We start from the raw sequence: 23,819 nt of genomic DNA, 5'->3' as shown, positions 1-23,819 counted from the left end.
ATACTCAGGAAGCAGAGGCAGGTGGATCTCTGAGTTTGAGGTTAGTCTGGTCTACAGAGTGAGTTCTAGGACAGCCAGGATTACTTAGAGGAAATTCTATCTCAAAAAAACCAACCAACAATCCATCCAAACAAATAAACCAAAAAAAAAAAAAGAAAAAAAAAAAGAAAAAAAAGAAAGAAATTGTATATACCCATGGGCAAATAAACTTATGAAGCCTCTGCAAATGACAGGGTCACTACTGAGTTTACAGCCCCTTGCTAGTATTAAATGTACTTCTTATAATGTAGGAATACAGAAAACACAAACTTTCAATTGCTTGCTAAAGTGATCTGAGTTCTTAGCAAGACATGGAACAAGCATGAACACTGAGCTGACAATGAAGAGGATGAACAGCCACTGTCCACCTCAGGAAGAATGAGAAAATGAGACCAGAACTGTGAGACATTTCCCTGCATACCAACTGGTAATTATAAATTCACCATATTTTTTCAGGTAATAAAATAGTTTGGGTTTATTGATTTCATGTTTTAACAGGTGCTTAACACACTGAAAGATCCTTTTTTTTTCTTTTTTATAAAAAGCACTATAATGGTGATCATATTTCTGATGTATGTATTTATCATTACTGGATAAATTTCTGAAACTCTATCATAAAGTCACAACTTACAAAGTTGGTGCAGAGCCATTGTCTGTGAGGATGAGTCTGGGATGTTGCTGAATTGTGATGGGAGAGCTGGAACCTGACCCTGAGCTTGCTGATGACACACTAGGTGGGCGCATCTCAGAGAGATAGTCGGGAGCAGAATCCACTTGGAGTGGTAGCTGGTGAATGTGGATGTCATCAGTGACGGGGGGGTCCATGATACCACAAGTGAGGATGTGTGAGAGGCTGCAGTCATCACAAGCACATCTGATCGGGAATTAAGGACAGTTACCAAGAAAGCCAACTCTCAAAGTTGGGTTCAAACCTCTGCTTGTTTCAGTGTGGGCTGAAGGTCAATAGCACCTAGAGAGCCTAGCTCACCTTCGCCTGTAGTTGCAGTTAGGGCAGTCTGGCATGCTCAACCGAGATGATGACAACATGTGTCTCCTGGTATCCGTGAAGTTGTTCTCACCAGTAACTACTTTCTTATTAGTTAACTAGAAGAAATTATCAAACAACAGCTTAAATTTGCAAGATACTCCCCCCATTTCCTGCACCACATTTCAACTATGACAGTAATCATGCTCATTTATAACCCAAGAGGCCCACCTTTTGCAGATGGAAAAAAACAAAAGAACAGGACAGCCTTGGAGTATGCAGGCAGGGTCAGTCAAATCAAGAGTGAAACATCAGAAACCTTTTAATGTTCTGGTCTCCAGAAGACATATACCATATGCATTTTTGCAGATAGCCATAAGGTAGAACTGTTGTAGACACAAAGTTTACTCAGTCTGCTCTAGATACTCAGGACTTGTTAAGACACCAGAAATTGAGACTCATATGTGGAGTAGACTGGACCCAAGAGATATCTAGGTAGTAGCACCAATAATCAGGAATATGGATTTGAAAGGGGAAGTGTGTGCCAGAACTTAATCAAGCCTATCAGCACATTCAGGTAAAAGGGCCTCTGTTTCATCCCACTGGTGGGAGCTCAACTTCAATCTGACACAATTGGCTAATTGGTGCAAAGGGGAAGGGGGAGTTCAGGGAGTATGGTCTTTGTACCATTTTTCACCAACTCCCACCAAGATTATTCTTTTCAAGCAAGTATATGGAAGACCAAGAAACAAGTAAATGCAGTCAGTTTATCTAAAAGTTAAAATAACTTTGTATAATGACTTTAATACCGGCAGGAACTGTCAATGGTCTTCACTGGTATCTTGTAACACAGAGCATGCTTACATATTAAGGTGTCACTTTTCTGTGCAGTAATTTGCCTGTTCAACAACCTTACCTGTTCTTCAATTAATCTCCTTTGCTTAAAAATCTCCCAGTCTTCTGTTAACATGCGCTGTTTGGTTTTCATTGTCATCTAGAAAGAAGATATAAAAAAATATATAAAAAAACCTTAGTAACAACTACACAAAACATTCTTAAGGAAGATTCTTTTAAATGATTTTAAAGAAATGTATAGACAAGAAAGATTACCTATGAACAAAACAGAGGTGCAATATAAAAGAATGAGTCACCAGCTATTTTATTTCAGCCTCTTGCTTGACACTCATAATACCACAAGTACTTTTCTCACATGGAAAACAACCTCAGAGAGCAGGGTACATTTCCTGTGCTGAGGGAAGTAAGTGCTTGCTCTCAGGCACCTGACAGACAAGCCTGGTTGAGGACTCCTGGAGCTGGTCTGTTCTACCCATATACATGACCTTCCTACTTCTGAGAACACTAACTCTATTATTAACCTTTATCTATGTGTAATTCCAATAATAACATAAAATAAATTAGAAAATTAAAAAATGAAATATATGCAAAGCAACTTGAGGATTCAGAAGAAAATCTGAAATAGACTAATCAAGGAACACACAAATGTCTGCCAATCCACTTAGGCACATTCTCTATTCCAAGAACTAAGGCATATATACCCCAGCTCATACCCCTCTCTCCCAAACCCCCAAGAGCAGCAGCTTCTCAGTCAATGCTAAGATTGCCAGCAAGACTGTGGGGACCAAAGCAGACACTAGCTACTGTTGTATGGGCTTTGTTACCAGCTGTCATCATAGAAAGTTTACTATCCCCACTACAGAAAGTTCTAGGTGGTGCACATGTTTAGGTGAAGTATAGAGTGCCTACATAACACTGGATTCCTCATACTATTGTGTCCAGTAGCAAACCCAGATTAGTGTTAAGTGATAGCCCTTTACAGGAGACACGAGTCATCCTATAACCTTAGCTGACTTAACGAATCTTCCCTGGGGACAGAAGCAAACTCTCCTACAATTGCTCTCAATGCAGTGGCACTTTGTGGCTCTCCAGCTTCTCATCCCCTTCTATGTATCTTTCACCATGATGACAAGAGTTAGCCAGGCACGGACTGGTGTTTGGTGCTTTGGTTTGGTTCTTCTCTCTCTCTTTCTTTCTTTCTTTCTTTCTTTCTTTCTTTCTTTCTCCTTTCTTCTTCCCTCCCTCCCTCTTTCTTTTCTTTTGGTTTTTTATTTTTTTTTTGAGACAGGGTTTCTCTGTGTAACTTTGGAGCCTGACCTGGCACTCACTCTGTAGATCAGGCTGGTCTCAAACTCACAAAGATCCACCTACCTTTGCTTCCCGAGTACTGGGATTAAAAGTGTGCACCACTACTGCCCGGCTTCTTTCTTTTTTAATGATTTATTATTTTATGTGTATGAGTGTTTTGCCAGCATGTATTGCTGTATGCCATGTGCATGCCTGATGCCCAGAGATGCAAGAAGAATGTGTTGGATTGCCTGGTACTAGAGTTGTATACAGACGACTATAGGCTGCCATGTGGGTAGGGGAATCGAATCTGGGTCCTCTGAAAAAGCAGCCAGTGCTATCAATTACTGAGCCATCTCTCTAGCCACCTACAGTCTGGTTCTTGACTGTCCACACGAGGTTCACATGCCAAAGGCTTGTTCCTTAGCATTTAGTACCATTGGAAGGTAAAGGAAACCTTTAGGAGGTAGCTCCCAGTGGAAACTAGGTTACTGGAGTATAACCTTGAAGAGCATATTAGGACCCAAGAGCCTTCCTCTCTGTTTCCTGGAGTCTTAAGGACATCCTCCATCATGACCTTCAGCCATGTGCTGTGCCACCATAAGAACACAGCACAAGTCAAGGAATCTTCCTCTAAAAAAAGCTGGTGATTCAAGTCAGGTGTGGTGGCACATGGGCTATTAACCAGTACTCAGGAGGCAAAGGCAAGAAGATCACAAGTCCGAGGCTTGCACAGACTATAGAGTAAGACCCCTTACAAACAAATGACAAACTTGTTGTATTCTCTCTCAGAGATTGGAAACTGAGCAACGTCTTTTTGCCTCATTGTTTCAGAGTACTCATGGCTCAAACCCTCACTACTTCTCCCCAACTTTAATAACTTCAACTAAGCAGTCATGTTCTGATGTCATGGATGTTCTCTACAGAGTTCACATTGTCAGCAGTCTGCCTTTTCAAATCTACATATTTAAAAGGAAAACAAACTTTATGATTTTGTATAAAATAGAAAAACTCATGTAAAACTAAATATCATTTATGTGACTCTCTCATTGTTATGGTAAGAAGCTGACCCCGGAGTTAACTGTCAGGTTCCTTCACAGGATCTTAGGAGGCAGGTTCTCAAGGAAGAGTTATCCTCCACTCTGGCTCCTCCCATTCCTGGACCCAGATCTCTCTGCTGCCTGAATAGCAGGGCTCAGAAAGCAGACTGGCATGCATACAGGGCTCAAAGGGAGGACAGTTGCTTGCCCCTTTTCTGGGGTTGCCAGCTACCTATAGGGTCAGGACCTGATTCTTGAGGCTGTAGGACAGCTGCAGCTGAGGCCCCACATTTAATATGCCTGTCAGCCTGGCCATTCTCATGTGCCTCCCTCCCCCAATCCACTGGTAGACCCTGCAGTTAATTAACCTGTTATAGTCAGTCCCCCAAAACTGTAATCCATTATTCAGCTCAAGAACAGACTTGTTCCTGGCACAGCTGGAGAGTAATCTGTCTATTAAAACCAAACAGAAAAGATAACTTAGGGCCACACCCACTCTAAAGAAAGTAGAGAGCAACAACTGCTTCCCCAGAAGGGTCAGCAGTCTCAAATAGCAGGGAGGACATTGGACAGGCAATGACTATGCAGACAGAAGCAAAGGACACAGCACAGCAAAACCACAGGTCTCTCAGGGCCTCTGGCCCCAAGACAAGCTCAGCAGCAGTGAATCTCATACAGTGACAAAAGTGGAACTAGTGCACTGATACCATGAGGGCCAAAGTCAGTAAACAGGGAGAGTTTTCTCAAATTCTGAAAAAGAACCCCCTTCTTAACCACTCAGAAGCAAACAGGGAAAGGAATAAGGGCTCAATCACTATATGAATGGCACAATGATCTTGGAATTCATGTCGAACCAGCTTATATCTCAACCCAAAATAGCTATCATGTCTGTTTACAAATTATCTTGCATGCACAACACTGGGCTGCCATTTCTTTCTACCTTTCCTTTTTTCTTTTTCTCCTCATACCAGCACCTTTAAAATAATCTTTAAAACCTAAAGCCTTTTTTGTTCTGTTTAACCAGAAGGCCTACAAAGGCAGGGGGCCAGGATGAATGGCAGAAATACCATCTTAACAACATGCCTGGTGTCTCCTCTGAGATGTAGTGGTCACTTGACACAGTCCCTTTAGAGCCATCTCCAACAGACACATCCCACTTGTCCTGCTATCCTCTGCCCTTATGTCTGCTCTGTTTGGCAGTTCTGGATGAAAAAAGAATGAGCTCTCAACAGAACCATGATTGATAAATGGCTTCTGGGCCCAAAACACCTGGTAACTTCCTAATGTCCTTCATTAGGACAGAGATAGTAGATACAACCTTTCTGAAGATCTAATTGCTCCTGCCATACAACACCCAGGTCAGAGGTCAGTGATATTGCAAGGTTTCTACCAGGGTACACCAAAGGCCTATGTTGGGAGCTCAGCAACTCAAACTGTAGCTAGCAACTTGGCACAAAAGCCTCAGAGTGCAGGCTGTGCCTTGGGAGCAATGATTACCTGTTCATCCACATAGGCATCAATCCTCTTCTGACACTCCAGCCACTCTTCAGCAACTTTGCGCAATTCTTCCTCAGAACGCTGGTACCTCTGCAGCAAGGTGCTGTACGTGTCTTCATTGCAAGTGTCATGCGTGGTGGTTCCCAGCCTAGGAGAGAAAAGACCTATCACAAAGGAAGAGCCCAGAAGCTCCTGGCCAGACAAAAGAACCTTACTCCCTGTTGCTATTGTTTATCTTTATCATCCCTTTTTACAAAACCACACAGCAAAGCTGCTTCCTGGGCTTAAAAGATTATATACACAAAGCACTCTGAACAGAACCACATATAAAGGAGTTGCACAGAGAAGTGATAGCGCCCGAAAAGAAACTAACAAGAATTCTAAAAAGGTATAACATGGAGCTGTATACACATTTCTTATTAACATACAATGACCCAGAAAAAAACAAAATGTTTAATGACAAATATAAAACATAGAAATGTTACAATTAAAAAAAATGCATGTTTTGAAGTGAAAATACATTCATGTCAAGGAAAGGTATGACTGAAGCATGTTTAATAAAAATATGTTGCACATTAACAAAAGAAAAAATATGTGGCAGCTCCCTACCGCTGCCCTTGGTCGTGGGTCGTGCTCGGCACTGGCTGCAGCAGCCACGATGACCTTGATTCAGCTTGTATGTGAACACTAGGTTCATATACTTGTTCCTATGGGATTTGTCTTTGGATGCTATCTAGACAGGAGGGATGACGAAAAGCTAACTGCCTTCCGGAATAAGAGTATGCTATATCGGAGGGAACTGAGGCCCAATGAAGAAGTTACTTGGAAGTAAAGCCTGTGGCTAAATCTCAGAATGTTCACATTTTAAAAGTCATTGGAGAAATAAAACATTTATTATTTAATTGGAAAAAGAAAAGAAAAATATGTGTAACAAACACAAAGCTGTTTACAGTGCCTACCACTTCATAATTTTATCTGCAATAACCTAGTGGGTTTTTCTTCTTGTAATTTTTTTTTTTATTTTATGTGCATGGGTGTTTTGCCTGCATGTATGTCTGTGTGAGAGTGTCGGGTCACCTGGAACTGGAGTTACAAACAGTTGTAAGTCGTGGCGTGGGTATTGGGAATTGAATCCGGATCCCATGGAAGAGTAGTCAGCACTCTTAACCACTGAGCCATCTCTTCTACCATGACACCCCCTCAGTGGTTTAATAATAAAAAGAAATAACAAAGTCACTTTTAATTAAAAGATTTTCATAGGTAGAAATAGACAGAAGTCATTGCCAAAATCTTTTCCTTTTACTTTCTTTGTCAGGGTGTACCACATTTGTGAACACTGTAAAAACGGGACTCACAGAAAATCTACTGGTTGCAAGGTCACCTGCACAGGTGTCCATCTAGGCTCTGCACCAATGCCTGGCACCACCTAAGGTCCCAAGAACAGTTTTATGTTGCAGCCCTGAAATAGGTTTTCTCCTGATTCCTACTGCTGCCAGCCTTGTCCTTCATTGAACTGATTCCAGTTTTCAATATAAAACCCATATGCCTTTAATTCCAGCACTCAGGAAACAGAGTCAGGTAAGGTAGATCTCTGAGCTCAAAGACAGCCTGGTCTACAGGGTGAGTCCAAGGACAGCCAGGATACATGGAGAAACTTTGTTTCAAAAACTACTAAACAAACAAACAAACAAAACACCAATTCCCACATGTGGTTTAAATGAGAACTGTCCCCATAATCTGAACACTTGGTCTCTAGTTGGTGGTGCTGTTTAGAAAGGTTTAGACAGTGCAGCTTTACTTGAGGAAGTATGTTAGTGGGGACCGATAGGCTTTGAGACTGAAAGTCTCATTCCACTTCTAGTTTGCTCTCTCTGCTTTATATCATGGTTGAGATGCAAGTTCTCAGCTTCCTGTTTCTGCTGCTGTGCTTTCCCACCACTGTGAATTCTTATGTCTCTGGAACTCTAAGCCCAAATAATCTCTTCCTTCTATAAGTTGCCTTAGTTGTAGTGTTTTATCACAGCAACAAATAAGTAACTAAGATACCATAAACTTCTATCCTGCCTTTCTTCCCAAGTGTTCTTTCTCCATTTCTAGCTGTTCCAAGTTACAAACACTATCTGAATCAAAGAGTGGGACCGACAGGAACCCTGCAGATAGCACTGGTGATGGACGGAGATGGCTAGAGCATTCCCATAGCACCTCTATAGGACAAACAGCCTGATTCTTTAATTGGTAAGATGCCAGGAAAATAGGGCAAGACAGCAGTTGAACTTAGAGAAAAAGACTCTCAGAGGATAAGGGGAACAGAGAACTTCTGTTTGGGGACATGAAAAATATTTTTTTAAAATACATCGTTAGCTACAAATACTGTGAATAAAATTAATGTTTTTAAAACATAAAATAGTGAAACTTGTATTAATCAGAAAATTTTTAAACTAAATAAAATGGTACTGAATTGTAATTTTAAATGGACAAATTACACGGTATATAAATAGTCCCAATAAAATGGCCAATAAAACAAGTAGCTTTCTCACGTTTTGTTTTTAAATGTTATGATTTGGATATGAAATATCTCCCAAAGGTTCTTGTGTTGAAGACTTAGTTCCTAGAGCATAGGGCTTTTGGGGGTGGCTGGATCATGTGGGCTCTGACTTCACCAACGGACTAATCTACATATGGGTTCAGAGTTTACTGGGCTACATATCAGGAACTGGTGGAAACTTGATGTACTTTATTCCTGAATCCTTTCTCTGTTTGGCAGTTCCACAAGGTGAGCAGCTTTGCTTTGCCAAGAACTTCTGTGATGGACTATGAGCCAAAATAAACCTTCCTCTTTAGAAGTTGATACCTGCAGCAGTTTATAATTCTGTCAGTGTTAGCAAGCTAACAGAAAGAACTAAGTTTCTATGAATAATGATAACCTTTAAGCAGACTGTTTACTTATTTTGTGTATGTCAGACCATTTGCTGAATAGGGCAGAAGAGTAGGAGACCTGCTGTCTTAGTCTGTTACTTCTGTCTTTTTGGTTTGAGATAAGATCTCTCACTGAACCTGGAGTTCAACAATTTCAGTTACACCGATTGGTCAGCAAACACAGAATTCACTTGTCTCCTACTCAATAATGGAGGTTATAGCAGACTTTTATGTGGGTGCTAGGGTATCAAATTCAGGTCCTCAAGCTTATCCACTAACACCCTCACACCCTCATTTGCTGTATATTTTTGTGACACGTATTACCATAAAAACTCTGACTGCCCTGAAATTCCTTATGCAGATCAGACTGGCATCTAAAATAATGTATGTTAACAAAGTAATACAAAAAGATACATTAAATAAACTTAAGTATTGACCATAGCCTGTTTGTTGTCTCATAATCTATTAAGCTACATTTGTGTTCGCACAATTCATATCCGTATTATACATTATTAACTATTTGTCCCTCCCCATTTTGAGACAGGGACTCTCTACACAGCCCTGGCTGATTGTCCTTGAATTCGCAAAGATCCAGTTACTTTTGCCTTCCAAGTACTGAGATTACAGGTATGAGCCACCAGGTCTGGCCCACTCCATAATTTTTCTACAAGCTAAGTAGGCCTACATAAGTACGTATTTCATTAGTAATTTGTGAAAAAAAAATGTGAGTTATTAAATGTATATTTATACATTAGAAATTCAAGTATAAACCATTTTGGGGGTTGACAAGTGAGTGTGTGGTGGGACACACCTTTTAAAGGACAGCATTTTCTGGAATGACTAGGTCTCCTTAGAGGGCACGCTGCTTTCCCTCTTTCCTGAACCTCATTTCCTCTTAGAGAAAGAGGGAGTGAACCCCAAAGTGAACATTTAAAACTAGGATACTGTTCATCTTTGAAATCTGACTGTAATTCCCAGTGAGAAATAAAAATATTTGAAACTTGTGCCCAGAAAAGAAATGGTTTCTGTCAGCCTCTGGAAATAACTGGATGACAGATGCGTCAAATCCAATATTCACCAGGAAAAGAAACAAAGGGCAGGTACTGAGGCTTGTTCTAGCCACAAGGGAGGCATGATTGAATTCAAGGGAACCTCACAACTTGGACAAAAACATTCTTCATGTTAAGTTTGGCTTCCTTTCCTTCCACCAGAGTTGCAGTCAGATAGTCCCATTGTAGTGTACTCTCTAAGAATATCTGGATGCTATTGACTTTTTAGATTGTGTGTGTGTGTGTGTGTGTGTGTGTGTGTGTATACAGGCATGGGTGTGAACACATGTGCATGTGCCATAGGTAGCACATGAAAATCAAAGGACAAACATGTAGGAGTCTTCTTTCTTTTCACCCTGTGAGTTCTGGAAATCAAACTCAGGTCATTAAGGCATGGTGGCAAGTGCCTTTACCCACTGAAACATCTTGATTGTCCTGTATTGAATGCTTTTTTTTTTTTTTAAATATTTATTTATTATGTATACAATATTCTGTCTGTATCTATGCCTGCAGGCCAGAAGAGGACACCAGACCCCATTACAGATGGTTGTGAGCCACCATGTGGTTGCTGGGAATTGAACTCAGGACCTTTGGTAGAGCAGTCAGTGCTCTTAACCTCTGAGCCATCTCTCCAGCCCCTATTGAATGCTTTTTAAGAGTGGGCATGGGCCGGGTGGTGATGGCACACGCCTTTAATCCCAGCACCCGGGAGGCAGAGGCAGGTGGATCTCTGTGAGTTCGAGGCCAGCCTGGTCTACAAGAGCTAGTTCCAGGACAGGAACCAAAAGCTACGGAGAAACCCTGTCTCGAAAAACCAAAAAAAAAAAAAAAAAAAAAAAAAAAAGAGTGGGCACGGAAAGAATGGCTGGGAAGCAAATCAAGTCTGAGTGAAACTGGTAAAAATCTGCAAAAAGCATACCAGGTTTGCATAGCACCTTGAGCTGACCAACTACTTCTGAGGTGGTCTTTCTCTAAAAGTAAGGTTGAATAGGACAAATAAAAGTGGCTGCTATTAGTGTGTGCTTACGCTGTGGGCCTATGCTTCTATTTGGTTAACAGACAAGAAACAAAATCAAGAAGAGATGATCCTGAGGTAGCTACTCAGCTCTACTAAGTAATGACTGATGAAGGAGGGGCTGGCTGGAGAACAAACATATGCCCATACTGTATGCCTCTATTTAGCATACTTCACCCCAACAAATGTCCATTAGAGAGTTCTGCTCTTGTGCACTTATCTTGGTGACAGCAGAGAATCACCCACCAGTTATCTTGGTGAAAAGTGACATAGGCACTCTACAAACATGGAAAAGCACATCTAAGCCTAGGAGTCAAAGGTACTCTGAATCCCACGTTCTTCCTCCTCTTTCACCTCCCTTCACCACAATGCAAGAACCCTGACAGGATCCCTGGCTGAACCAAGACCTGTCAAGGTCAAGCACTGCTTGCAGGAGCTTTTATTTATTTTATGAGGAGGCATTATGGTGTTACATCTGAATAGCATTTACACTGGTTTATCATTTAAAAGTTTAACTGGAGGGCTGGAGAGATGGCTCAGTGGTTAAGAGCATTGCCTGCTCTTCCAAAGGTCCTGAGTTCAATTCCCAGCAACCACATGGTGGCTCACAACCATCTGTAAGGGGGTCTGGCGCCCTCTTCTGGCCTTCAGGCATACAGACAGAATATTGTATACATAATAAATAAATAAAAAAAATATTTAAAAAAAAAAGTTTAACTGGAGCCGGGCGATGGTGGCACACGCCTTTAATCCCAGCACTCGGGAGGCAGAGGCAGGCGGATCTCTGTGAGTTCGAGGCCAGCCTGGTCTACAAGAGCTAGTTCCAGGACAGGAACCAAAAGCTACGGAGAAACCCTGTCTCAAAAAATCAAAAAAAAATAAATAAATAAAAGTTTAACTGGGGGCTGAAGAGATGGCTCAGCAGGCTGCTCTTCGAGAAGACCTGAGTTTGGGCTCCATCACCAACATGGCAGCTTACAACTGTCTGTGACTCCAGTTCCAGAACTCAATGCCCTCTTCTGGCCTCCTTAGGCACCGTAGCATGTGATGCACAGACATTCATGTAGACAAAACACTCATACACATAAAATATAAATTACATATAAAAGTATTATATCTTAGGTTTAGAGCTTTCTATCTAACTATCTTTTTCTCTATGCCCTGTTATTTTTCCTGTAAGGACTTCCATGTATAGTGGTCTACAGGCATGAACACACACACAAGATCATAGGAAAAGAGAATCCAAGTCAAGACAAAATACCTGATCTGAGACACCAGTGCTGGCAAGTTGCTCTGGAGAAGTGGCTCTGAGAAGACCAGATTTTCAAAGAGGTGTTTGTTATGCAGTTCCCATGTCACCTGGAACTTTTTCAAATGTTCATTTTCCTAGTTTAAAAGAAAAAAAAAAGGTAACAAAAGATGCAGTGAGTGGATGGAAATATAAAGCTTCCTTGAAGAATGCCCCCTGCTCTACCATCTTTTGCACAGACCTACAATATCTTGTTTGTAAAGAGTCACCGTTCCCTGCTTGTGTCAAAACATATCAAACCAAATCTCTAATTTCAGCAATATGGGTTGCCACCTTAGTACATTCTAGGTAACCCCTACCTACCCCAACTCTAGAAAAGGGTTGTAGGTGGGCTCAGAAAGGAAAATGGAACAGGGGGTGGAAGGACCCTAAAACCTAGGACTGTCAAGATGGCACAGCTGGTAACAGTGCCTGGGTGCTACCCTGATGAACTAAGTTCGAACTCTGGAACACGCATGGTGAGAATCATTCCTACAATTTGTCCCCTTGACTACACAAGCATGAACACACAAATATGTAAAACATTTTTAAAAAGAAAAAAAAATTATTTGAGTCAGAACAATGCTTTTCTTGCCTGTCTTTGTCAAAGCTCATTCTGATAGTTGCAAATAAATTCTTCACTGGCAACGCTCTGGCAAGGAAAGAGCTTTGATTTCCTAAAAAACAGGAGCAAACTTATCAAGTGCTATTGAAGACATGCTGGGAGCCCACAGCAGTGCTACCAAAGCCCATCAGTGCTCTCTAGCTCCTCTGGAGTGGATTGCTCGCTGATGTTTTAGCCTTTGCATGTATTCTCAGTCTAGTTTTTCCTAGAAATGTCAGTAGTGTGAGAGGCTCCTCACTACATCTTCCATGTTGCTCTGATGTGCCCCACTTCTGTGTCCTTTTGAGGCACATACACAAAGCTCAGGGCTCCTTTACTTCTTTTTAATTTACTAATTCTCTTTTCGATCTCTGACTATTTGGGGGGGTTTATTAATTAATTTTTATTATTATTTGTCTCCTTTCTCATTGCTTCTGTAGTACCAAAGATTTAACTCTAGACCTTGAATATGCTGAACAAGCCCATTATACTGAGCTACATCCCCAGACCTTCCTTTGTTTGAGATAAGGCTTCATTATGTACCTCTGCTGGCATCTAACTTATAAAGTCTCTGCATTCTAAATTCTGGGATTAAAGGTGGTATATTTGTTCATATGTGAAAGAGTGAGAGAGATTATGTGTTCCTGAGTTTATTAGAATGTGTGTACGTGTGATTAAGTGTTTCTGAGTTTATTTTCTGTCAAACCTAGATGATCCTTTGTGATCATATTAATTCTTGATCCATAAATTTAAATATATTTTATTTCCTTAGACACAATAATCACAGTTACTTTATAAATTCACTATCTTCAGTGTGTCGCTTGTTATCTCTGCTTGCACTCAGGGGTATTGTCTTCAACCTTTACTTTCTGATTTTAAAACAAACAAATAAACGGGGGCTGGAGTGAAGGCTCAACAAGTAAGAGAACTGGCTGCTCTTCCAGAGGACCTGAGTTTGATTCTCAGCACCCATATGGCAGTTCAATTAATAACTCCAGTCACAGGGGAGCCAGTGCCCCACCCTGGACCAAACATGAAGATGGTGCACAGACATACATGAGGCAGAACACCCTACATTTAAAAACAAAGAAGGACCAGCAAACATCTCATATGAGGGGAGATATTACCTATACACAGCTTGGACCACTGAAAAGTGACTTCCAGCTTCTTAGGTGTATCACAAAAATTTAGGCTCATGATAAGCATAGCTCTTGCTTTCCTTCTAGTACTCAGGTGATAGTCGCTTATGGGCCCGACATTATAAGCTAACTGACGCCACTCTGGATTAAATGGAGACCCACTTTTATCTATTCCAGGATCAGAAGAAATGCCTGGGGTCAATGTTAACTTGCAAACAGGTGTTGTCAGGATTCAAGTTTTGGAGTAGGTACTCTCTTCCCCTTTATGCCTTCTTAGCTGTATCTTTAAAAACTTTGATCTTCTTTTATATAAATTTCTAAACTTATCTGCTTTTCCCTTGGAGGACAAATATTGCAGAGTATGTAGTCTATGCCATGTATTATCAAAAGGAATATTCTTACATGTAAAACATGATCACACAGCTGCATGCTGTTCTTTCAAGTTTTAACTGTGGTCAAACAACAAGAAAATATTTCTATATTCTAAGTTAATAATTATTTCACAGCTATTTTACTTCTGGGCATATCCCCAGAGAATTTCATATCCTACCATCGAAATATTTGTGCTCCCACATTCATTACTGCTTCATTCTCTACAGCAAAGAATTACTATCAACCTAATTTTAGTCCACCAACAGATGACTGGACGATGAAATTTGGCATGTATGTATGTATAACTGCATAGTATTTAGCTATGAAAAAAAAGTAGTAACAATCTGCAAAAAAATGGATGGGCTTAAAATACGTATTAAGAAAGAAAAGGGCTACATGTTCTCTCTCATATGCAGAATCTAGCCAACAATATATGTATATACATAAACAAATGTGCATATAGGTACAGTAAACCATGAAGAAAAGAGTAAGAAAGACTACTAAGAGATGAGAAAGTACTGAATAAAGGTAATGACTATGAGTTATGAAAGAAATTTTTTAAAAAAAAAAAGTTTTAACTGTCACGGATTTTTCAGTTTTGGTGGTATGTAAGTGCATGAAGATATATTTGATAGTAAAAGTATAATATCAAACATGAAGTTATACTTCTATTCTGAATGAAGTACACTGAAATGCAAAGATTTTGGCAATGGTTAATTTTGGTGTGTTACTTTATTTGCCCCAAGTTCTACTTTTGAAGGTCTAGGGATACCCAGCCTTGTAGATACTAGGCCATCATTCTACCAAAAAGCTCAAGTTAAACTCTATTAACTTTGTAAGATGGAGTCATCTGAGGAGGGCTGGATATCAACAACACTTTCTGGAGAGTATGTGGTCTTAAAAAAAAAAACAAAAAACAATAGCTGGTACTCTCTAGGGATATGGGCAGGTACATGATTCTCTAGAGCAGCAGCTCTGAACCAAGTCTAGAATAGGCAGAGTCCTAAGTTGAGGTAGAGGAGGGCTGAAAGGTACAAGATGTACAAGAGAGTGCACAGGACACTGCCACTACCAGGGTCCTCACGTCCAGCTTGCCTTACTCATCTCACTCAATTTTCTCTAAACATGTGTCTCACAAGCCTCTTCTTGGAAGTACTTACCTGGCACAGTGTTAGACTGTGGCAGGGAAACTGGATAGTCTGAGGCTGTTGCAATGTCTTGTCAAGTATTACATGAACCTTTCTGGAGAGCCCCATTAACATCAGAACCAGATAAAGAACCAATGGTTACTGTAACTTTTCCTTCAAAACATGGCCACCACTAAGAAAGCATTAAAACCCACCCACTGAATTGTCACTTAATAATCAGATGAAATAATGATGAAGACTTGAAGACTATGGGGGAGATGGGGAGGGACCACACTTGATGGGTCGGGGAAGCAGCCTAGGGAGCTTCTGTGGTTGTCACTAGGATGCCTCTTTCTGTCCACCCAGAAATGGGGTGGTCAGAGATTCACTTATGTGCCCTGCTAGAACTGTGAGAACCCTGTAAGGAAAAGGCAAGGCAGCTTCAGTAAACCCATCCCATTCCTGCACTGCTGCTAGCTGCACACATGAAGAAATTCAAGCAAGAGGTCTTTACATGTGCCTTGCATCAACTGCAACACCAGTCAGTGGCAGTACATCAACACCAACACAAGACAACAAAAATGTTTTGGACTTCCTATTAATGCACCATGGTTTTCACCTCCATATCCTAATACCTCACTTCCTAGTGCTTAGGTCTTCCCTAAAAGATTTCCATGCTGTGGCTCCTGGACATTAATTCTCTTAATGCTTCTACCTGCCAGCAAAATCCATTGCGCTAAGATTAATCCCACTCTACCTTGTGCGGAAAGGAGTATATGACCGTGCAAGGAGAACTTAACCGTACAATCAGTCCCCTGGCTGCATACACCTCCCCTATCACATGATTTTGTTCTTTAGTTCACCTCAACAGCAAAGAAAGAAGCGGGCATGGTCTCTCACCAGAGTGCCAAGAAATGTACTGATGGATCGTGCAGCCTGGCAGAGGGCACCATACTCTTCCAAGAGTAGAGACACAAAGTGGTGTGCCTGTGGTGGGCCCTGCAGGCCAGATGGTGCCTTGGCTTTCGCTGCAGCAGATAGCTGCCGGAGAAGGCGGACCTTCATTTCTAGCACATATTCCCGGGCTTGCTGCTCCAACCGCTGGTAGAGCTGATAGGGATCCCGCTCACAGAGCCTACAGAGACAAAGAAAAAGTCACTACTCAGCCATGATTGTCTACACATGTCAGCTGACAGTTTTTATAAAAGTCAGTGAGTGTCTTTTATTAAACACCTTTCTTGTGATGACCTGTAGGAGTACAAGGTAATTCAAGGAAAACTGACATCCCCCAAATGCTTCCTTTGACTGCACTGTTTATGCAACCTATATAAGGGACTCTGCTTCACTTCATGTCCACGAGAGAAGACCTAAGCCTAAGGTATTATAACTTACAACCAAGAGGTAAAAAGCCTCCCTTCTACTGTGTCTGAGAGCTGGCCTCAGGTGCCAACACAATGAGTGGAACTTAAAAAGTGACATGCTGCAGTCCTAGCAGATGTGACACCTGTTTGGAGGATGGGGTCAGGTTTACCTTTCTTCTTTCTATGAACTCAGTATACCATACAAATGAGCTCGTGTTATTTTTACAATTAGAACACGTTTTAAACAAAGGTCATTCTATTTTTAGATTACCAACAAAGCAAAGAAATGCATCCTTGTTAACTAGTCACAGTGGTAATGAATTTCTGTCCAAACTTACAGGTGATACTTTTTACAGTTTTGAGAAAAATGACCTTTCTTCCTCAGCCTCCTAATGCTGGATTATAGGATCACGCAACAAGGTGATGCAATTTTTAAAACTTGCTCTATAGTATTTGTCATTACTATGGTTAAAGTTGCTGCTCCTTTCAAAGGTACATTTCTGAGACGCCTCTAGATTAGTGGTTCTTAACCTGTGGCTAGTGACCTCTTTGGGGTGTCAAATGACTCTTTCACAGGGGTCACCTAAGACCATTAGAAAACACAGATATTTATACTATGATTCATAAAAGTAACAAAATTACAGTTATGAAGCAGCAACAAAAATAATTTTATGGGGGAGTCACCATAACATGAGGAACTATATTGAAGGGTCTCAGCTTTGGAAAGGTTGAGAACCACTGTTCTAGATGGAAGCCTAGGACCACTGAAGCAATAACCAAAACATCTACTGGAACATGTCACTATGAAGAACCAGCTGAGCTCTGTGGCTGTTGTAGAATATATTAAGTAAGTTTTAAACAACAAATTCTTCCATCTTTGGCTGCCACATTAAATCTAAAGAGAAAAGCATAGTTGCTATCTGTTCCATGAAAAAAAAATTAGGTGTTGTGGACCATTTTTAATCCCAGTACTTGAGGCAAGAAGGTCTGACAAGTTCAAGACAAGCCCGGTTTACACAGCAATTTCCAGGCTAGACATACGTGATGAAATCTTGTCTCAAAATAAAATAAAACAGTAAATAAAAAAAATTAAGCTAGACGATGGTGGCTCACACCTTTAATCTCAGCACTCGGGAAGGAGAGGCAGGCAGATCTCTGTGAGTTTGAGGCCAGCCTGGTCTACAAGAGCTAGTTCCAGGACAGGCTCCAAAGCTATAGAGACCCTGTTCCGAAAAGCCAAAATAAATAAATAAATAGATAAACAAATAAATAAATAGGTGTATTTATTATTTTTATATGAGTATGTATGTGTGCCTGAGTTTATGTGCACCTTGTGCATGCCAGAGCCAAGGGTAACCAGAAAAGGGCACTGTTTCCTCCTGGATTCAGATTGAGAGATATAGGCAGTTATGAGCTGTCATGTAGGTTCTGGGAAACAAACCTAGGTCCCCTACAACAGCAGCAAGCACTCTTAACTGTTAAGCCACCTCTTCATTCCCTCCTGTTCCCTAAGGTTACATATCACTTAAGTTGTAAAAGATAAAGAGTCAAGCAAAACTGTGCAAGGTAGGATGTAAAGCTATGTATACAATCTGCAAGGTAATGGGTAAACCCTCGTGTACAATGTACAAGGTGATAAATATGAAGAGCCATGGATACAATGTGTTCAGAGAAAATAAACTGACAGGATTCTCACTATGACTGCTACATTTCAAAAAGATGTATTAACTTTTGTAACATTAAAATATAGTGGGGGTTTTGCCCCATTACTAGAGAACAAACCCAGGTTTTTCACATGCTATGCAACAGCTCTACCACTGGGCTACCCAAGCCTTTGTTTTGTGGAGACAGGATCTTACTATGCAGCTGAGACAGCCTTGAACTTGCTATAAAGCACAGACTACCCTCAAATTTATAATCCTGCCTTAGTTTCTCCGTGCTGGGATTAAAGGTATATGTCACTAAGTCTGGCAATAATTTTAAGAAAATGTGTTCCCTATGTTTAAAGGACAGTGAAACAAGATTCAAATGAGCATGGAGTAATTGAACTCAAAATACCACAGGGCTGAGGAAAAGGCTTAGTGGGTAAGAGCACTTGCTTTGCAAACACAGGACCTGAATTCAAAGCCCAGTAACCCAGTAAAAGACCAGGTGTCCCTGAGCATGTCTGTCACTTCACCATTGGGAGGTGGAGCCAAGTAATTTCTGAGAACTTGCTGGCACCCAGTCTAGCTGAAAAGGGGTGGCTATCCAAAGCATTGTGGCCGACCAGGACAGTCAAAACAGTGGGCTCTTCTAATTCAGTGAAAAGCCCTATCTCAAGGCAACAAGAAGGAAAGCAACAGAAGACACCCTGCCCTCCCTGAACATATACACATCTACACACTCACGTGCATATACCAAACACATACAAACTCTTAGAAAAGGAAGCCTGCAGACACCTCCTTATAGTTTTCTCAGTGCAGTAAAATTAGAAGCATTTTGATTCTTTGTTCATTTTCGTATCTTATAAATTAAGGGAAAAATCAAATGATACTTTTGAGAACAGATTTTTTTTTATTTATAATAAGGTTTATTTTTTTAAATATGTATTGAGTTTTGCTTGCATGTATATATGCCACATGTGTGTCTGGTGCCCAAGGAAAAAGGTATTAGATTCCTGGACCTGGAGTTATAGACAGCTATGAACCACTAAGTGAGTGTTAGGAAACAAACCCAAGTCCTTTGCAAGAGCAGTCAGGGCTTCTAATCACTAAGCAATCTCTCTCCAGCTCATGCAAACTGATTTCTTATGGGAAAAAGACATTGCAAGTAGTTCAACCAACCAATCATTCACACGTGTTCATAGATGCTGATACTGTTCTAAAACATCACAGATGTAGCATGAAAGGTCTGAGATGTCATAGGTTTCATGTGCCATTAACTAGGAAACTTTTAAAGGCACTTACCACTTGGAACTGTCTCATATAGCACTAAGTAGACAATATGTGAAATCCTGAACACAATGCTTTTTACCAGTCAATGCCCCTGCTTCTTTGATATAATCTAATGTATGGCAACTGTGGCTTTGTAAGATTTCAAAAGTATGCAATCAACACATATGAAAAAAACAAAATGAGAACCAATCCATGAAATATCAGGCTTATATCTATTGCCTTTATTTGGAACATTTCAAAAATCAGGGAGAAAAAAAGGCACACTTAAGTTGTAAAGAAAAACAAAAGTGACACCCACCCCACTTTCTGTCAGTCCCTGGGAAGGAGCCTGCTGAAGAACAGATGCTAGGCAGGAGCCATTCCCTATGAGGGCAGCCGCTGCGAACCTCATAAGGTAAGTGCCTTCACAAGCAATCCTATCTCATAGTGCTTCAGTGGACAGGAATACTCTGCCTTTCTGCCTGAGCTACAAATCCAACAGTGATTATGAAAGTATCCAGCATCACCTGGACAACCAGGACTCTGGAATCCTGTCTATGCTACTGTCAGTCTTAATACATAACAGAAATATCTCAACTTAGAAACAGAAGAACCTGCAACAATTTACCCAGAAGGCTCATGCTGGTCAGTTGTCTGCTGAAGACCTGAGCTGTACCAAGAGCTCAAAAAGTTTAACTGAGCTTTACTCAGGACAAGCACTGAGGCTCCATGGGCAGATGGGAGGGCAGGGATGGGATGGGGCTGTAACATGAAGGGGCAACCTGTACCTATCCACAAGCTCCTTCACTCCTTCTTTGTCGGGAACCAGAGACTGGTCCTGGTCTTCTGCCAGTGGGGTACCCGCCTGGCGGTATATGCATCGGACCATGTAGCGTACTTCTGACCAATAGTTTTGAAGCTGCTGCGGTTCCCGGTCTGTCTCTGCTGAGATGTCTCTGTGATAACATAGAAACCAGTAGAGTTAAGAGAGGCAGTCTACCTACTTGCCACAAGGTATACCCCATTTCCATACTTTGACCCCAGATGGCACACAGAGCCCTTGCTTTCCACTATTTGGTGCTCACTTGATTCTATCAGTCAGGCTGTCCCAGACCAGCAGTACAGCTTTTTTTTATCAGGTCCTGGCCTCTTCTTCCTTCAACCCCTAGCAGCTTCCATCATGAGTTTCACCACCTCCACACCCATTTATTTATTCTCACCTTAGACTCATTTTCCTTTTTTAATTAATATTCTTTATCTTGAGATAAAAATCTTGCTATGTAGCCCTGTCTGCACTGCACTGGAACACAGATTCCCCTCGCCTCTCAAGTGCTGGGATTTTGGCATGAAATAAGAGTTAATTTTTCTTTAAATTCTAAGAGTTCTCCCACTTTCCTCTTTCTGAGGCCCAACTTCCTTCTGTTTAGTCCCGCAAGGCAGGGATTTTTGTATTTCTGTATATCTTTCCTCATAATAGCAAGACCATGTCCTACTTTCAGGGGTATGCCAAAAAGGTACTGTTATTTGTTAAAAGAACCCCATGTCTAAGGCGCTTTCCTCTATTTCCTAGATACCCCGTCACACCAGTATAAGCAGCACAACCAATTCAATACATACCTGCGCTCACTGCAGGCTTCACATGAGCAGGCATCTGAGGGTGTGGTGCCTAGCCCTGAAGAGGTCATTGTCTGTGTGCCTAGGGCCAGCCTCCCAGCACCACTGGCTTCAGGCTGGGAGCTCCCAAGTGATGAGTGAAGAAGAAAATCTTGACTCTGCTTTAAAAATAAAATACAACAGACCAGTTATGTTTATGATATCAGACGTCTATTGACTTTTTAAAAAATCCCTTATAGAATTAGGTATAATGACCTTTATCCCAGTACTCAGGAGGTTAGAGGCAGTTGGATCTGCTAGTTTGAGGCCAGTCTGGTCTTCTTGAACAGTCAAAACTACATACAGAGATGCTGTCTCCAAAACAAAATGCCTACTAAAAAAATGTTACAACAGACACTGAAATCTATAGCAAACTTTTTTGGGGAGTCAAAGGGAACTAACAGGTGACAAAGTCTACTACACAGCAGCACAGGCTGGCCTTGAGCTCGTTATACAGCCCAGATTTTCTTGCCTCAGTGTGCCGCACACTCGATAGGCAATAAACTCCAGGTTCTGTCTGGATCAATGTTTTTCTTACTTCCAATGGTTTTTACTATTACATAAAAACATCCAATAGATTTTATTTTTTTAAATTAATTTTTTTTAATAATCAGTTCTTTTTTTTTAATTGAGAAAAGGAAAAAAAACAAGTTTCTGCCTCCTCCCAGCCTCCCATTTCCCTCCCCCTCCTCCCACTCTTCTCTCCCTCCCCCTCCTCCTCTCCCCCTCCCTCTCCAGTCCAAAGAGCAGTCAGGGTTCCCTGTCCTGTGGAAAGTCCAAGGTCCTCCCCCCTCCGTCCATATCTAGGAAGGTGAACATCCAGACTGGCTAGGCTCCCACAAAGCCAGAACATTAAGTAGGATCAAAACCCCATGCCATTGTCCCTGGCTTCTCATCAGCCCTCATTGTTCGCCATGTTCAGAGAGTCCGGTTTTATCCCATGCTTTTTCAGTCACAGTCCAGCTGGCCTTGGTGCGCTCCCAATAGATCAGCCCCACTGTCTCAGGGGGTGGGTGCACCTCTCGTGGTCCCGACTTCCTTGCTCATGTTCTCCCTCCTTCTGCTCCTCATTGGGACCTTGGGAGCTCAGTCCAGTGCTCCAGTGTGGGTCTCTGTCTCTATCTCCATCCATCACCAGATGAAGGTTCTATAAATTAATTTTATTTATTTGCTTATTTATTTATGGTTTTTTGAGAAAGAGTTTCTCTGTGTAGACCTGGTTGTCCTGAAACTCACTTTGTAGACCAGGCTAGCCTCAAATTCACAGAGATCTGCCTGCCTCCCAAGAGTTGGGATTAAAGGTATGTGCCACCACTGCTCAGCCAGATTTTATTAGAGAGAAAGAGAGAGAGATGACAAATAAATAATCTTGACTTCCAGTGCCCTAATCAGCATATGATGATCCCAACAGGCACCTCTAAGGTGTGATATGCCCACAACAGCCTGACAAACAGTGGCAGTGGTCCCAGAACCTATGCTGTCTGCTCTGACCACCAACAAGGAGGCCTAAGAACACTCTAGAACAAAGTAGGTTAGAGCACTGGAATAGACTCCTCAGAGTCCAGAGCAGAAGGCAGCCTGCTGTGACAACATTCTAACATCGAGAAAGAAAAGAACTGAGGCACGGCATAAGTTCTTGAAGGGAGAGGGCCAGATATAAGAAATGTACCTCCTATACACTAAGGTGCTCCTCAACCTGATCAGGTGCAAAGTACTGAGAAAGCCTAAAGGGGTTGAGTGTGCACACACACATACACATACAACTTTATACCATCTTAGGATACTGCTGAACAAGGAGCAGACACCTCAAGGCTAAAGAGCTCCAAAGTCGGGCACATATCAGACTCTGAAGTGGAAAAGCACAAGAGCTTTCTGTCTAGCAGATAGAACAGGGAATTGCACTGTCACTACCATAAGAGGAGGAGCATTCATCCGCAAAGAACCCACACAAAGAGGTGCTGCACAATGAGAAGGCACAGTTAAGCATCCTTCAGTCTAGCCTCCAGACCAGGGGAAAATACCTGGCATAGGTCAGACATCAAGTGTATATTATTCCTGCTATTGCAGTCCAGCCATACATAACCTAGAGCAAGAAACTTGTAGCCAAAAAGCCATAGATAGTCTGACAAGAACCAAGACCTTGTATGTATCTTCCCCAGGCCCCCTTCTCCACCCTGGTAGAATAGAGAAGGGTATGGACATAGCCTCTATCACAGTGATCCCTACCATGTCCACAAAAGCTGTAGGAGAAACTTTGAATTAGGTGAAACAGTCAGGTTTTTATGTACACTAGATTTGAAACCTGAAAATGAGATGATTCCAACAAAGTATAAAGTATGATTGCCATCATGGAAGTGTATAGAGATAAGTGGGCAGCACAGCTTGACACTGGTGATGAATCACATGGCTGTTCCTAAACAGTAGGACAGCCACTTAGTGTACAAGGCTGACTATCCTCTCCTAGCTTATGCTCACTTCCACCCTCACCTCAAACTAGCACATTCACACCCCGACACTCAGTAGAAGCCTCTGTCATCTCTCACCTGGTGACTGCCAGGCTCTCTACTAGTCTCCACTTGCCTTTATCCACTCTCAAACAGCAGCAGAGAGTGTCCATGGAGCTCCCCTGCATAAAACCTTCTGTTCACTTCTGAATTACTTGGGAATGCATGGAAGG

General features: G+C 41.5%; 1 protein-coding gene and 1 pseudogene across 5 annotated transcripts in view; one reads left to right on the top strand and one right to left on the bottom strand.

Moving 5' to 3' along the window:
- LOC121459401 (protein FAM193A-like) overlaps window positions 1–23,819 on the bottom strand; it is a 125,291-nt gene that overhangs the window by 50,088 nt on the left and 51,384 nt on the right. For 3 of the 5 annotated variants that reach the window (XM_041669128.1, XM_041669125.1, XM_041669127.1), the window contains exons 2-9: window positions 21,107–21,264; window positions 20,278–20,445; window positions 16,114–16,348; window positions 11,945–12,069; window positions 5,704–5,851; window positions 1,941–2,018; window positions 1,028–1,143; window positions 671–913 (exon numbers count right to left, since the gene is read on the bottom strand). In XM_041669128.1, coding sequence (XP_041525062.1) covers window positions 671–913; window positions 1,028–1,143; window positions 1,941–2,018; window positions 5,704–5,851; window positions 11,945–12,069; window positions 16,114–16,348; window positions 20,278–20,445; window positions 21,107–21,174 — 1,181 coding nt within the window. In that variant the 5' untranslated portion in view covers window positions 21,175–21,264. The remainder of the gene's footprint in view (window positions 1–670; window positions 914–1,027; window positions 1,144–1,940; window positions 2,019–5,703; window positions 5,852–11,944; window positions 12,070–16,113; window positions 16,349–20,277; window positions 20,446–21,106; window positions 21,265–23,819) is intronic. The other 2 variants (XM_041669130.1, XM_041669126.1) reach the window with 1 other exon arrangement.
- Window positions 6,362–6,613, top strand: LOC121459402 (annotated as a pseudogene).

Source organism: Microtus oregoni, unplaced genomic scaffold (assembly GCF_018167655.1).
Source record: "Microtus oregoni isolate MIOR12 unplaced genomic scaffold, Mior012 000019F_ref0000042, whole genome shotgun sequence".
NCBI classification, from domain to species: Eukaryota; Metazoa; Chordata; class Mammalia; order Rodentia; family Cricetidae; genus Microtus; species Microtus oregoni.
Note: the sequence above shows the minus strand (reverse complement) of the source record. Positions and strands in the feature narration are given on the sequence as shown.